The following is a 14,771-nucleotide window of genomic DNA, read 5'->3' as shown; positions in this document are numbered from 1 at the left end:
AAGTTTTATTATTAAAAATGTATTATTTGTTACCCAGTTCAGACGTAGTGTAAAGAGTTTACAGAATACAACAGTAACTCGAAGAAGCGCTTTGTTTTTTTAACTGATCTGAGATCATGACGTCATGAGGTGCCTCTGATTGAGAGATCTAGAGTTATCATGCGCCTGGAGTCATTTATCCTCGTTATTCCTCCTACTAAGAGTATGGAGGGCACTGATTTAAATGAAATGAAGGAAATGATCATTTTGTCGATTCTGGCTTCTTAATGTGGATCAGCACTACAGTGGCATCCTACCATCGTGAGGGCTTTTTTACTGTTTTAAATTGTATTTTGCTGAAAAAGATGAATCCATTCGTTATTGCACTTTTTAACACCGCTAACTTTACAATATGCACTCCCCCCACTGATATTCTCAGTTTCAGGAATGAAAGCGCACCTCAATGTCATATAGAAACTATTGCGTCAAGTAATCAATCATTGCATGAGACAGTGACGTCATCAATCAAGAACAACCACCACCAGCAAGATCCAGTGACGAGCGTTATGGCAGAACTAAAGCAAAAGGTATCATTTGAAGAGATTGCTGAATTCCGCGCAAAGTTCAATAAATATGCTTTGCCTGATTCAGAGAAAATAAACATCGAAAATTTTGACGAGCTGATTAAGGAATGCGATGAACAAATACCGCAATTTAAGTTACGAAAAGTAGTCTGCGATCGTAGAGCCGCAGGGAAAAGTGACAAGTTGGAATTTGAAGAGTTTCTTGATATCTTCAGTAAATTAAGCACCAAGGCAGTTGGCGCAAGTTTCAAGCAAACAATTGAGAAACGAGAAAACCTTAATACTGTCTCCACATCAGCAGCATCTGCGCAAGGCACGAAGCATTCTTTCCTTGACGCAGAAAAAGAGATGTTTTCTTCATGGATAAACACTTGCTTGCGAGATGATAAATCATTGAAAGGTACAAAAACCGTGCATTTTTTAAGGGTTGATAGAAAATTCACATTTTACTAGCCCAGAGCGGCAAATGACGTTATCATTGAAGAATGGATAGACAAGTAGCTTTGGTTGCATGGTTCTGCATTATATTGTTTGTTTCTGTAAAATAAATATGTAATCTCCGTTTTACGTAATGTACCTCCAAACACTGTATAACTTTTAGTAACATTGAAATGTCTGTTTGAAATTTTAATTGTCAAGTCAAATAAATGAAATCATAGATCCATTTCCTCAGTAATCACGAGTAATGTTGCTGTTCGATGATAGAAAATTTCTTTTAGATCACCTACCAATCGACGCTAAAAAACCCGATTCAGTTTTCGTTGCCTTGAAAGATGGTATTGTACTTTGCAAACTTATCAACTGGGCAGTTGCAAATACAATTGATGAACGAGTGATGAACACTAAGAAATTGACAGTTTATACGATCCATGAAAATCAAACTTTGGTTCTTAACTCCGCCCTGGCAATTGGATGCAACATCATAAACATTGGGGCAGAAGATCTGATTGATGGTAAACCACATCTTGTCCTGGGTTTACTCTGGCAAATTATAAGGGTAAGCTAAAAAATGGATAATGTTTAGGAGTGAGTTCATGCTGTGTTCGCTTTGCCGTATAACGGTCGATTGAAGAGCAATTTTTGAGCTAACTACTGACATATAAGATGCATGGATGGGTGAAATATTTCGAAACGCTCTGACACATGGCATCGCCCGTCCGTCGCGAACGAACAGGAGTCTCAAAACTGTGCATCCACTGCACATGCACTCTGCATACTTTTGCTTCAGTGACTATTTTAGTTGAGTTGTGAGAATGTTGATTATGTCGCGCCGATCATCAACAAATGCTTGCCAATAATGGCATGCTATATTGTATATTGTATAAAAAGTGTATACCATCAATTAAAAATAGGGAATTAGATCTTAGTATAAGCTGGGTATAAGCCTAGCCTGCGTGTTCGAAAATACGATCTCCAGATGTCTGTTTAGATTGGTCTCTTCAACAGGATTAACATCAAACACTGCCCTGGTATCTCTGCATTATTGGAAGGGGACGAGAGTATTTCTGATATCACCAAACTTTCGCCAGAGGATATTGTTTTGCGCTGGGTGAATTTCCATATGCGTGAGACTGGATATATGAGAAACGTTAAGAATTTCTCAGAAGATATCAAGGATTCTGAAGTCTATAGTGTCCTCATGAAGAAGGTGTGTTAACATGGTTCCCGCGATGCATTGCATTCTCTAATCACACATTGCCTCGATTTCATCAATGACCAGTACATATGTGGCCGGTCCAAAACATAAATTATTTAAAAATTGATTTGCATAAGGACAGTAATAAGGAACACCTGCCTATATACCTTATCATGAAATAGGACTAGTAGAATCAAATAACTTGGGTAAAATTTTTTTTAGTATGCATGCATGCATAATATTATCGTTAGTGTTTTGAAAATCATACGGTGTTGTGGAGATAGCTTGTATGTTAGGGTATGTATGATTTCATAATAAATTTAATTCATGTATTTTTATTGCAGATTGCCCCACCAACAGTACCCTTGGATGAGCCCCATATAACGGAATCAGACTTAGTCAAGAGGGCTGAGAAAGTATTGGAAAACGCCAAGAAACTAGATTGTGATTCTTTTGTTCGTCCAAGCGACATCGTTGAAGGAAATCCCAAGTTAAACCTCGCTTTCATGTGTCACCTCTTCAACTCTCATCCATCTTTGGAGTTTGACGAAAGTGAAGTTATTGATATTGAAGAGACAAGAGAAGAGAAAACGTTACGAAACTGGATCAATAGTCTTGGAGTCAAGCCGCAAGTTCACCATCTTTTTTCTGATTTGGCTGATGGTATTGCTTTGGCTCAGCTATTTGAACAGGTAGATCAATTTCAGGTAGATTAATTTTTGTTATTTGCGACATGATATTTATGCAATCTCTTTTTTATCCCCCCTGCAGATCAAACCAGGAGTTGTAAAATGGAAATCCATAACTATGCCACCGTTTCCGAAACTATCGGGCAAAATGAAAAAATTAGAAAACTGCAACTACGTTGTCACGGTCGCAGATGAACTGAAACTATCCGTCGTCGGGATTGGCGGTCAGGATATTTATGAAGGAAGCAAGAAATTAATTCTTGGTCTCGTCAGTCAGGCAATGCATTTTTACACCTTGTCCCTGTTGCAGACTATTGCTGGATCTGATAAACCAGTCAAGGATGAACAGATTATCAACTGGGTCAATGAAAAACTTCAACAACGCGATAAAGCATCAAAGGTTGCCAATTTCAAGGATCCTACGATTGGTTCTTCACAAGCGATAATTGACCTCATCGACAGCATTAAACCCAAGTCAGTGTACTATCCGGCAGTGCAAACGACGGACACCGACGAAGCGAAATTTTCCAACGCAAAGTTTGCTATCTCGATGGCTCGGAAAGTTGGTGCCCGCATTTATGCTCTGCCCGAAGATATTGTGGAGGTCAACCCAAAAATGGTAATGACGATCTTCGCCTGTCTCATGGCAAGCGGACTGAAATGTGAATCTTGACATGCATGGTATTACAAAGTATCCAAAAATCGCAATTACTTCAGTACTTAAAATGACGATTATAATGCATAAGTACTGGGAATATAAGTATTCTTCATGTTCATTATTATACGTATTCATGCAGGTGCTATATACTAGTAATTGTAATCGAGATCACTCGTGTAAAACTAAGGGAAATTTCATTTAAAATTATTTAACATGTTTCTATTTCTCATGGAAATATACTTGCTCAAAATTCAAATTATGTCATTGTGTTTTATCACTTTATTAACTGTCATAAATCGACTGATATATAGGGTTATTGCTCAAAATTAATATCCATCTAATCTCTCACATGCATTTTCACATATTGCGCTGTAAAATCAGCTTTCCGTTCCGAGGTCATAATTTCGCAATGATTACAACATTTACATATTTCCTATTAAAAAAATTATTCAAGCGAGGAATGACACCTATACTCGGGCACTGTAAAGCATGCTTTTTTATGCCAGCGATGGGAAGATTTCGCTTGGGAAATTCCGTCCATTAGGGTGAAGTTACTGCAACTCCTTTTGCATGCTTGTATCTGATAGTCAGATTACAAAACACTAAATGCAAAATACGCGTGCGGTCCTTCCGGAAATATTCTCCAAGGGTGATGCTCCTTAGAAATGAACAGTGAAGACGTCTTGAAGACTGCGTACCGCAGCTGATATTGAGCCTCACTGCATGACATTTTGATATTTAACGGTTAAAACCGTCACTAATCTTAATAACACACATCCTCTTGTCCTTGTGAAATAATATCCAAGTGATATACAACAATGCATTTGGTTTATACTCATGCAACAAAACTCTTTCTGTTCTTTCTATTCCTCTGACATGTGTTTCTGGCGGAATAAAATGAATAAATATTATGCCTGGCGTTTTCTATTTCATTTATTGCATGGTTATATATTTCTCTAGAAACTAGTCGCTCATTCGCTCTTTAATTCATGCTAGATATGGAGCATTGACTGGCTGATAATTATTCAAAATCTGTTGATTATCAACAGATCATAATCTAACTAACATATATAGTATCATTTCAATGTCATAGACTGAACGTGAAAGAGGTAAAGAAAAATCATTTAGACCGCACGACTTCAACATACACGTGATACCGTGCATTATTAGTGAGATATGGGGACGATTGTATTTATGCTGATGCAGTATCATATCAATCTTCCTTCCTTATCTTTCTAAGTTGCCGGAAAAAGAAATAAATAGCTACTTATGGAGACAAATATAATATGAAGAAACAAAAACAATCATATATACACGTATCGCAATCAAATAATTGTTACGAAATTTCTCAAGTTTGGCCGGCCACTTGTAGCTATAACATCGAACAAACGGCCGGAATACTGCTGTAGTGACTAACGAAAACTACAAACAAACTCAACACAACGGCTCAGCAAGTTTTAGGTCCAGATTGTTTGTGAAAACCTGCAAAGAGCGCAGTTTGAAACAACAATAAATGGACACTGTTTTGAATCCCAGATGAAGATATTCCTGCATGTGAGATATATATATCTTTATGCATATAGATTGTGTCGAGGATTGTGAAACCGACCACGAGAACAAATTTCAATCTGTGGATCAAACGTTCCATGCAAACTCCAATAATTTTTGTTGGGGCTTGTTCTAAAAAAATGATTACTTCGACCCCCCAGCTAATTTGTTCAGGGCTTATAATAATTTTGAGTCGGTTAGATAAAACTCAACTATATTCTTGGACAGTTAAATCGTGCATGTTAATTCGAAAATGCAACTTAATTTTATGGGGCAGCTGGTTTGAATCCTGTTAATGGACTTAAAAATGGCACTTTTCGTATACACATGCATTTTTGGAAGGTTGGGTTTAAACATAAATATGTGCCATCCAATTCTGAAACATCTTGATATCTTCACATGATGTTAATAAATTGTTACGTTATCGGTTTCTGCGTGTTTGAAAATCAAATCATTTGAAAAATCCCGAGGAAACAAAACAGCAATGTTTACATATTTATAGATATATAAGGCATTGATAATTCTTAGGCAAAAACTTTCATAAGAGTTGTAGCTATACTGAGAGGGCTTAACTGGCCTTTTCATAGCTAAACAACTGACTCCTGCCCCCGGTCACAATTTGCATTATTAATGAGTATCGTTCATCTATATAGCTATATATAGGCTATATACATAAGGTATATGTTGCACAATCAAAATGATATTGCACATTCAACACGAACACATCTGCTGTATATTGTATACACTGTAACTGCCGCACAATTCTAGTTTATTTTGCCAAACAAACAGAATGGCATCGCATATAGTTTGAAAAAATATTCTTAAGCTTATATCTATTGTTATGGAATGAGTCCAATATTTTTTCATTAATACTTTTTGGGTAATGCTTACGGATAGTATAAGTAATTTAACGTACTTCTGCATTGAGTCGAATATTGAATACAAATCTCTATAAAGGAGCTTGGACATTTTTCTTCCGCCCTGAATAGGTTTTCTGTTTGTGTCGACAGCAGGTCTTTTAAATTTGAAACTCCATCCATATTAGCTTATGTCAGTTTTTCAATGCATATATATCAAGGGTGACCTTATATAGATTTATTTTACAAATTTCAAAGACGACAGATTACATCGACACACTCGAATATTCGTATGCGTACATTCTGACGTAACATACGTTCAACATTTACGGTTAATACCCTTCCAGGACCCCAAGAGAACAGTTTTATCAAAGCGGATAAAATCTCTCCTATTTTATAGAATTATTACCTCATTGTAGCTCATCCATACAAATTAAAATTTAACTTAAATCAACGATTTTAAGGAGTAATTGGAAGGTAATAATATTGATAGCGCTATTAACATTATACGGATAGCCTTATACGACTCGATCGTAATGCTTTCTCCTAATATTTGATCTTTTTTTGCGACAACTCTCATATAAATTATATTGAACTGGGTTCACGATGTTTTAAGTTCATTCGGCAAACGCTAAAGGTATTGAGACAAAACTCAATTAGTCACTCTGCTATTGGCACCGGCGTGTTACAGGTATACTTATACATAAAGAATAGAAATGAATGAAAATCTAGCACCTGATTTAAATTGAATATTTTATTCATGAATTGAAAATCCTGTTATATAGATGCGTTTTAAACAATCTCCTGTGTTTAATTTATTTTCATTGCCGCTAATACACCTGCTCTCTCTCTCTCTCTTTCTCTCTAATTTGAAGAGATCAAGCCAGGAGAAGCATATATCCCATACATAGCTAGAAACTATTGTATTGTGTTATAACATCGAACCTTCTTCACCCAAAATCATTTTGTTTTAGTCCTGTTATCCATTGAATCAGTTTTGTTTGGATGTAAAAATAACAACACATAGCAGCGAAAATTAATGGCATACATACTAAGAGGCAAGTTTAAATGTGGCATTATTAATTAAAGTTCAAAGGAAAATAAATTTTTCGCTTAATTTTTATATCCGCTATAAACGATCATCTCACCCACAGCGCAATTTTATATTTGCCATTTCTATCATGTCTCAGTAACGCAATCTTTTCATTTATTCACCTTAATTATTGATCTATTCTCAATCACTGCAGTTTGTAATGATTTTCATATCTTGGCCGACTGCGAAGACAATAAGATTTCACAAGTTTTGACGGAAAATACTTGATGTAATTATTTATGGTTAGCTGAGAGGCAATTGGGAGGAAAATCACCCTGAATTGGATCAATGATTCGTATACAAGTCCAAGACTTCGAGTCTTACGATTTAGGCAAATGTGACGTCGACTGTTTATTTACGTTTTGCCCAAACTTCTGAGCATTTTACAGCTGTTGAACTGCGAGTATCACGTCGAAATTACTTTAACATGTTAGTTTGAAATGATATGAAGAAGGCAATCAAATCCAAGAACCTCATTAACACAAAATTTTAATGTGCTTTCAAAGTGCTAGGTCTATTTCATTTACAGCTCATTATGTACAAAACACAATATAGAAAATAACAGCCTGGACGATCAGTGAGGACGATAACCACGAATATATTTATTTACTATTCGGCTGCAAGGATATGTATACACTATATAACTGCATTGCCGTGTATCTGGTGCTGCCGTGAGAAACTACGAAAACATATTTGAAATATGCATGCTATAATTTGTAAATGCGTGGACGTCCAGACGTAAAAATGGACGTAGATGGCCCCACCCATTTGGATGCCGAGAAATTAGATCAAAAGTCGATTCAAAGAATCTTTATTTTCTTTTTCTCTGCTAAAGTTATGTTTGCTATGAGGAAAATGAAATATTCGAAGAATATAGAAGTCCACGTGTACACGCGGTTTTAGCTCTTCAACAGTCATGCACAATATAAGTTACAAGCAAGGCAACGCATGAAATTAACCTTTTATTAGGAATACGAGTTAGCGAGAGGAAGTATAATTGCAATTATAACTACATGAAGATTAATTGCCGCGTTTCTCTGTCAAGAGGCAAACGTTCCTGGCGGGAATTGTATTTTTGAGCGAACGCAAGAAAATCTTATTCAGGTTTTCCATAGTTATATTTCGTCGCTGGGATTTCGTTTTTAAATCTAAAAATATTTTTTAAACAAGGCTGTATATATTCATGTAGGAAGATCAACGTATCCCTTTTCACATATAATGACTCCCACAATGTCCGGTGATTTCGATACGTCTTAAGGAAACACATTTTCACACGTAATAGACTACATGGCTGTTTAGAGCGTTCTGATAAGGAGCACGGTGCGGTAAACTCGTATCATCGATCAAGGAAGAAAAAGTCCCTGTATGCATAATTGCGGTTAAAATAGCACACTGAAGCAAACCAGACCATCCCACCGGGAAGTACTAAAATACCTTGACGATTCTTATATACGTAATATAAACATAGGAAGCATGCATAGGGTAAAACATCAAGTGCAAAGCATCGCTAATGCTGCGATAATTGACACAACACGAGTCACTAAAGTAAGTGTAAACCGCGCAATTTAGAATAAAAAATGTCATTAAGGCAAGCACGCAGACAGTATATGACAATTTTCTTTTACAAAAAGTGTAGATAATGCAAAATACTATTATAAATAATTGAAATTGGAAAATTTCGCACTAGGAATATTGGGATATTTCTGCTGTAATGAAAATCGAAAGTTGTAATAAAATGCTATATTATTTTTTGAAACCACCATGATCTCATCTTTGCGGCAGTGAATGAATTTGAATGCAATGATAAATATATTCAGCATGCATCAAAATAAATACTCTATAACATTACTTCGAACTGAGTAGGCTTAAATATGCACTTCGAGCAACAAACAACAAAACATGGTTGTATAATTGCAGTCTATATATACATATATACATATATATAGACAGATAGACATGCAAATGGCCTTACATTGAAAGGTTCCCTTTTCACCAAGGAACTTGTTTATGTTCCTAAATAGACATCCGTTGTGAAGTCATGCAATCTGTAATGAAGATGATAGAAAAATTGGGACAGTTCTTGTGCTTCGAAATATATATAATCTTCAGTGGAAATTTTACTTGTTTGAGCGTACAATAAAAGGCAGTTTTCGTGCACTCAGTCGAAGTTTCATTATTTGTTTTAGTGCCCATTTCAGGGGCTACTTGCGATGAGAACTATTTAAAGTTTGCGCGATCAGGATCTACTAAAAATTGATGTCCCTGCTTTGGATCTGAGCACTTGAAAATTATTTCGCAATTCTGAATTAGATTCAAGTCATTTTGAAAGGTGTCACAGACATATGTCGCTTACTTTTTACAAGAAGAGACCTTCACCACCCTCAATGATTACAGTTTTCTTACAGAGAATCAAGAGGACAAATGCACGGTGTATGCATGTAAGAACGTTTTCATACGTTTAAACCTACGCAAAAAAAATAGCCTTGCCTCTGAAGACGGCAAACTTCAGAGGGATGTTGGAGTTCTCTTATCCGACATATGGTTGAGAAAAGATTCTTTGTTTGCTGTGAATTCACTAATGTTGCGAGGAAACAATACAATTAAGAAGTCATTATTCTAAGAGCCAATTAAAGCTATCATTTGCAAGCTGTTCAATTCTTCCTATGCATAAATTACGAGGAACAATAAAAAAGCTAGAGGTAACACATTTATATATATTCATTGGTCTTGAGCTGACAGACACTCAAAACGATCTCCTGGACAAGGAACACACTTCTGTCAAAGATCGATCTTGGCAGATCACAACAAACAAAAACACCCAGTATGAACTTCGCTATTGAACATCCTGAGCTACAGAAATCAGCATTCATGGATTTTTCAAATATGTCTCCGTTAAGCCACCACTATGCTCCTTATTATCCGCGCTGCGCTGTTGGATCTCCGAGAACGGAGTATAATCTTCCTCCAAGTTACAGCACTCGGATGAACTTTCCACTTCCAGTGAATCATCTTGGCCCTCCAGCACCACCGACTTCACATGCTTATATACCGTACGTCCCGCGCGAATTATACGAAGGTAAGATGGATAGCGGTTAGTCTTTACTACCAGTAAAAACTCTCTTCCTAAACGACTCGGTAAATACACCTATAAATCATTCCCAATGTTTAACTTTCCTTGCTTCTTGCACGTGCATGCACGGCGCTCAATCTGCTTGAATAAACCGCGGTGTCTGCGAGTAATCACAAAATAAATGGAGCAGTGTAAATTACCGTATAATATTTGATATAGATGTGTTTACATAAGTCTTGGAAAATAAGAGATTATTAAACAGATCAATAAGCATACATTGATGCGAAAATTTCAAAATGGTTAAGATGACAATCATGATGTCTTAGTTGAGCAGTCTTGCTAAGCAGGGAGAAATATTGGCTTTTTACCTTCGCATCGCTTAGGTTTGACATGTCACGAATTTCATATTACTCATCAGAGAATAGATATTCAGTATACTGAGAAGTTAACTGACGTTTTAAAATGAAATTTCAGCCATTGCAAATGATTAGATGTCGACAGAAACACCATAGTGTTTCTACAGACATAACACATCAGTTGAATTATTGTCATACGACAGTATACCAGCCCAGCCTCTTTTCTACATCGGAGCCAACATGAGCCTGATCCGAATATAACTATCAACACTTCATATTCTGCAGTAAGGAAACTGTAACTTGAATGTTATTTTCCGCTTTTTAGACCACTCAGATGAACCGCGTTTGAACAATAAAGGTAAACGACCTCGTAAACCGAGGACGATATACACAAGTTATCAATTACGAGAGCTAAACAGACGATTTGAGCGTACACAGTATCTTGCTCTACCTGAACGAGCAGAATTGGCCGCGAGACTTGGCTTAACTCAAACGCAAGTAAAGATTTGGTTTCAAAATAAAAGATCTAAGGTGAAAAAATTGATGAAAAATGGCGGTGAAAGAACTCCCGACGAGAAACCTTTAATACAGAATGCGGCCACAACACTTTGGGAGAGTTCACTACAGAAAAGCGAGAATGATGCATGCTCACCAACGACACCAGGGACACATGATAACCTACCTGAACACTGGTCTCTATCAAATTCAACACCGCTCGACTGCAGTTCTCCATTTCAAACAAGGCATTAGCTCGGAAATTCTGCATTTAATCAGTGTTCAATTTAAACATTCACGTTTCGGGTAATATACCTAAAGATTATTTATTGATTGTAAATCATTTTTAAGAAAATTATGCTGGAGATGCATGAAAAGCTCTTCTCGCGGCTACACCGTTGTTATAACCTAAAACACAGTGCGTAGACAGTTTAAAAAACTAGTTGTAAATATTAGAAGATAAGAGGTGCATGTATAACGGGGAGAGAGGGCGATTCAATATCAATGATATAGGGATGTTTTTAATATGAGGAGAGAATGGCACTTATCTGTTAAGATAACACTAAGTCGTAAAGTAATTCACACATGATTGCATGAATGCTTGACAATGTAAACACAGATATCTGATTGAGTGTCTCGACCTTTGAAAATAAGAGGGCAACACTTACGCAAAACGTATGCAGAGAATGACAGTCATCAAGACTAACTGACATAGAATTGAAATCTATTTAGACTGAATTATATATGTAAATATAGTAAATTTATAGTGTAGTAATAACTTAAATTATAAATATTAGAAGAAAACTCCGGAAAATGTTTTCTCGTTTTGGTTTAAACAGCAAAGGCGTGGGTTAACGTGACGCGCCAAGACACTTGCTTGCTAACATCCGTTCTTCAATGATATGACGCTGCCAGCCACACACACTTCATGCAACAGAATGTCAAAATAACTAAAGAACGTTATGGCTAAATCAGCAATCATTTAAGAAACTATTTACCTAAGCAAATAAGCCGTGCCATAATCCTCGTAATCCTGTTAATTTCAAATTCTATGACTGAAATAATGAGAAACTTTTTGGACTTTTTAAAAAAATAAAGGTTTTTTCTGCATCTTAACGATAGCTATCATTGTTTTGAAGGTCAAATGGTAGAATTTCGAGTTTGATAACTTATATAAATTATATCATAATTATCTGGACTAGGGTCGCAGAACCGTACGTGTGTCTGATTCCTGTTAGAGGATTTTTTAGTTCCATGCAGGGTTCTACTATAGATAATAATTTATATATTTTATGTATAATTTCCCTATATCACCACAGTTGAAATTTTTACACCATTTACATTAAGCTTCTGCGATAGGATACATTATTATTAGTCGAGATATTCAGCCAGGATGAGAAGGAGAAGGTTTGGAATGAAATAAAAATAGTTTCGTGAACTTCTATGACTTGTGCATGAGCATCCTTTGAGAATTGCCCGGAGCTCTAGCCATGGTGGTGCCGGTTTGAACAAAGACATAAAATACCTTGTGTTTCAATCTCAGCGGTGTATCTTATGATAAGGGTGAAAGCTTGAAGAAAACATTAACTCTTAATGTGTTCATCCTCACAAATATTGACGACACCTGATGGGTTATTAAAACTTGCGAGGAAACATTCATGATATTCTAACATATCTTCACCAACGTATTTTTTCGTCAATCCGAAGCACACATAACTTTATATTTCTGTAATGTTGTAAGACATAATCATAAGACATTTCAAGCGTAATTCGTTGAAATATTAGGTTTATTAAGCAGAAGGTAGACTATAGGCACAGCGGGCGAGTACTTTTAACGATCAGTTGAAATATCCATAGCTGTGTTTACAAATTATGGTTATTATTATCGCGTATTTACACATCGAATTATCACAGTTGTGGAGAGTATGGTTCCCGCCCTTCCCACTATTAAGACTCTTTTTGGCTGTTGAATGCATATAAATGAATGTATACATATATATGCCAGGGCTAGGGCATAAAATACACTATGAAAATACTTTGAAAAACACCATATGGCAAACTTGGAATTATTGCACATTTAATGAACATAAATCGAAGCTTGGCTTAATTTGGATTTGTATGCTTCAGTAAAGTTACTTTACCGCAAAGATGTTTCTTCACTAAATATATAAAAATACTTATAACGTTCATGTGCATGGTGTGTATCTAAATAGTTTTTTTTGTATAAGAAATATAGACAATATATGAAAGCAACAATAAAAGTGCGTGGGTAAAGTTATATAGAAGTCTAGATGACGCCGCATGATAAAGCGTCAACCGTAGTAGGTAAACATCGGGATCGAAAATGATTTGCTGTAACCATCCGGCCTAATATTTACTCTCATTTATTCTCATTTATGGCCATAGTAATATATGGTTATTATATCTCTAATGACTTCACGTCTTTGTGCCTGTTATATGCTCAAGCTACGCAAAGACCCAAATTTTATGCTATTTTCTAATTAGTTAATAGACTGTTGTGGTATTTGTCGAGACTATATATACTGCTGTAAATAACTATAGGGAAAATGTTGAATTAAGTTCCCAGCGAATTAACGACCTTTGTCTGACTTGAACATAGAGACAATGACATTTTTATAGCTAAATGCTTGCCTTTTAGTCACATGCAGTCCGTGACTCGTGATCATACCCCCCTTAGAATACGCCGTCATTGTATGCAATAGATGTTCCTTCGCGGGCTTATACGTATATAGTCTTATAGACAATGTATATAGTATATTGATATTTTCAGTATGTAGTCCATCACATAAAAACAGCTTTTAACGTTAGAACATGCATACAGGTTATGAAAGGCAATTTAAAGTTGTTTATATACAACAAGCGTGGCGGTATATAAAAGGTCATAATTCCCCTATTAATACTTTTAAGCTAAAATTGGCATTATATGCTGTAAGGTAAAAGCAATAATTGCAACTGATAGCCTGAGAACCCTTGCATGCATCATTAAAACCGTAGATCGCTACTGACTTTGTGACGAAGAGATAAAAATATATAAATTCTTCGCTCTCAAGAAGAAATTATTCCGCTTATCATGCATCGTATTATCTCTACTGAACGGTTCAATCGTTTAAACTGGTTATCGATCTTAATGCCGTTATTAAGCTGATTTCACACGTACATGCAAAAGGCTTCCTAAACAGCAATATGGTCAGCACGTTAACGCCGAAAATCCACTAAAAATTTGGTAGTGAAATCTTTCATTGAAAAAGTATTGTCAATAATTTCTTAAGAAATTCTTTGCTAATTGTACATTAGACGTATTTAGGCGGTTGTCTCTTATAGGGTTATGCTATATTAATATATTATAACTACAAGAAGCACTGAAAACTATAAGGTCAACTGACAAACACTTTTGACTGTAACTATAAGAATATTTGTGTTGATTTTAGACAATAGCGGACATAATTGTTCAAAATTGATCAAACTTTCACCACTTAATTATTTAACACGGTAAAACATGCTCTACGTCAAAACAACGACCGAAAATGAATGGAATATGAGAGGAGATAATGCAACGTGAAAAGCACAAAAAATGACATTGCAGTGGGAGGAGACATAGAAAGCTCCAGAACAGAAAAACCCTACAAATAATCTGCACGAGGAATTTTAAACATTAGCTATATTATTGCTCAAAATATACACGATGTTATATAGACATTATAGGCCATCTTACTATAAATTATTTACTATGTCCCTGAAAATATGAATTCGAGAACAATCTATCCAACAGTAATTCATGTGATGTG

At 35.8% G+C, this 14,771-nt stretch overlaps 2 protein-coding genes across 3 annotated transcripts; both read left to right on the top strand.

Moving 5' to 3' along the window:
- Positions 1-95: 95 nt before the first annotated feature.
- LOC114522533 (plastin-2-like) lies at positions 96-3,715 on the top strand. Of its 2 annotated transcripts, XM_028543254.1 has the most exons (6): positions 96-300; positions 419-963; positions 1,283-1,560; positions 1,993-2,211; positions 2,544-2,891; positions 2,971-3,715. In XM_028543254.1, the coding sequence occupies exons 2-6, from the start codon at positions 546-548 to the stop codon at positions 3,559-3,561; spliced, it is 1,854 nt and encodes a 617-aa protein (XP_028399055.1). In that variant the 5' UTR covers positions 96-300; positions 419-545; the 3' UTR covers positions 3,562-3,715. The 2 variants fall into 2 exon arrangements, with proteins under 2 accessions (XP_028399055.1, XP_028399046.1); XM_028543245.1 differs by having other exon boundaries at positions 96-963.
- Positions 3,716-9,758: 6,043 nt separating this feature from the next.
- Positions 9,759-12,032, top strand: LOC114516681 (homeobox protein Dlx4b-like). Its single transcript, XM_028536225.1, has 2 exons — positions 9,759-10,120; positions 10,796-12,032. The coding sequence occupies exons 1-2, from the start codon at positions 9,868-9,870 to the stop codon at positions 11,218-11,220; spliced, it is 678 nt and encodes a 225-aa protein (XP_028392026.1). The 5' UTR covers positions 9,759-9,867; the 3' UTR covers positions 11,221-12,032.
- The last annotated feature ends 2,739 nt before the right edge of the window (positions 12,033-14,771 follow it).

The sequence above is a fragment of the Dendronephthya gigantea genome, unplaced genomic scaffold (genome assembly GCF_004324835.1).
Source record: "Dendronephthya gigantea isolate DGI-Jeju-01 unplaced genomic scaffold, DenGig_1.0 000000F, whole genome shotgun sequence".
NCBI lineage: Eukaryota > Metazoa > Cnidaria > Anthozoa > Malacalcyonacea > Nephtheidae > Dendronephthya > Dendronephthya gigantea.
The sequence above is the reverse complement of the archived record's forward strand: the minus strand, read 5'-3'. Positions and strand labels throughout refer to the sequence as shown.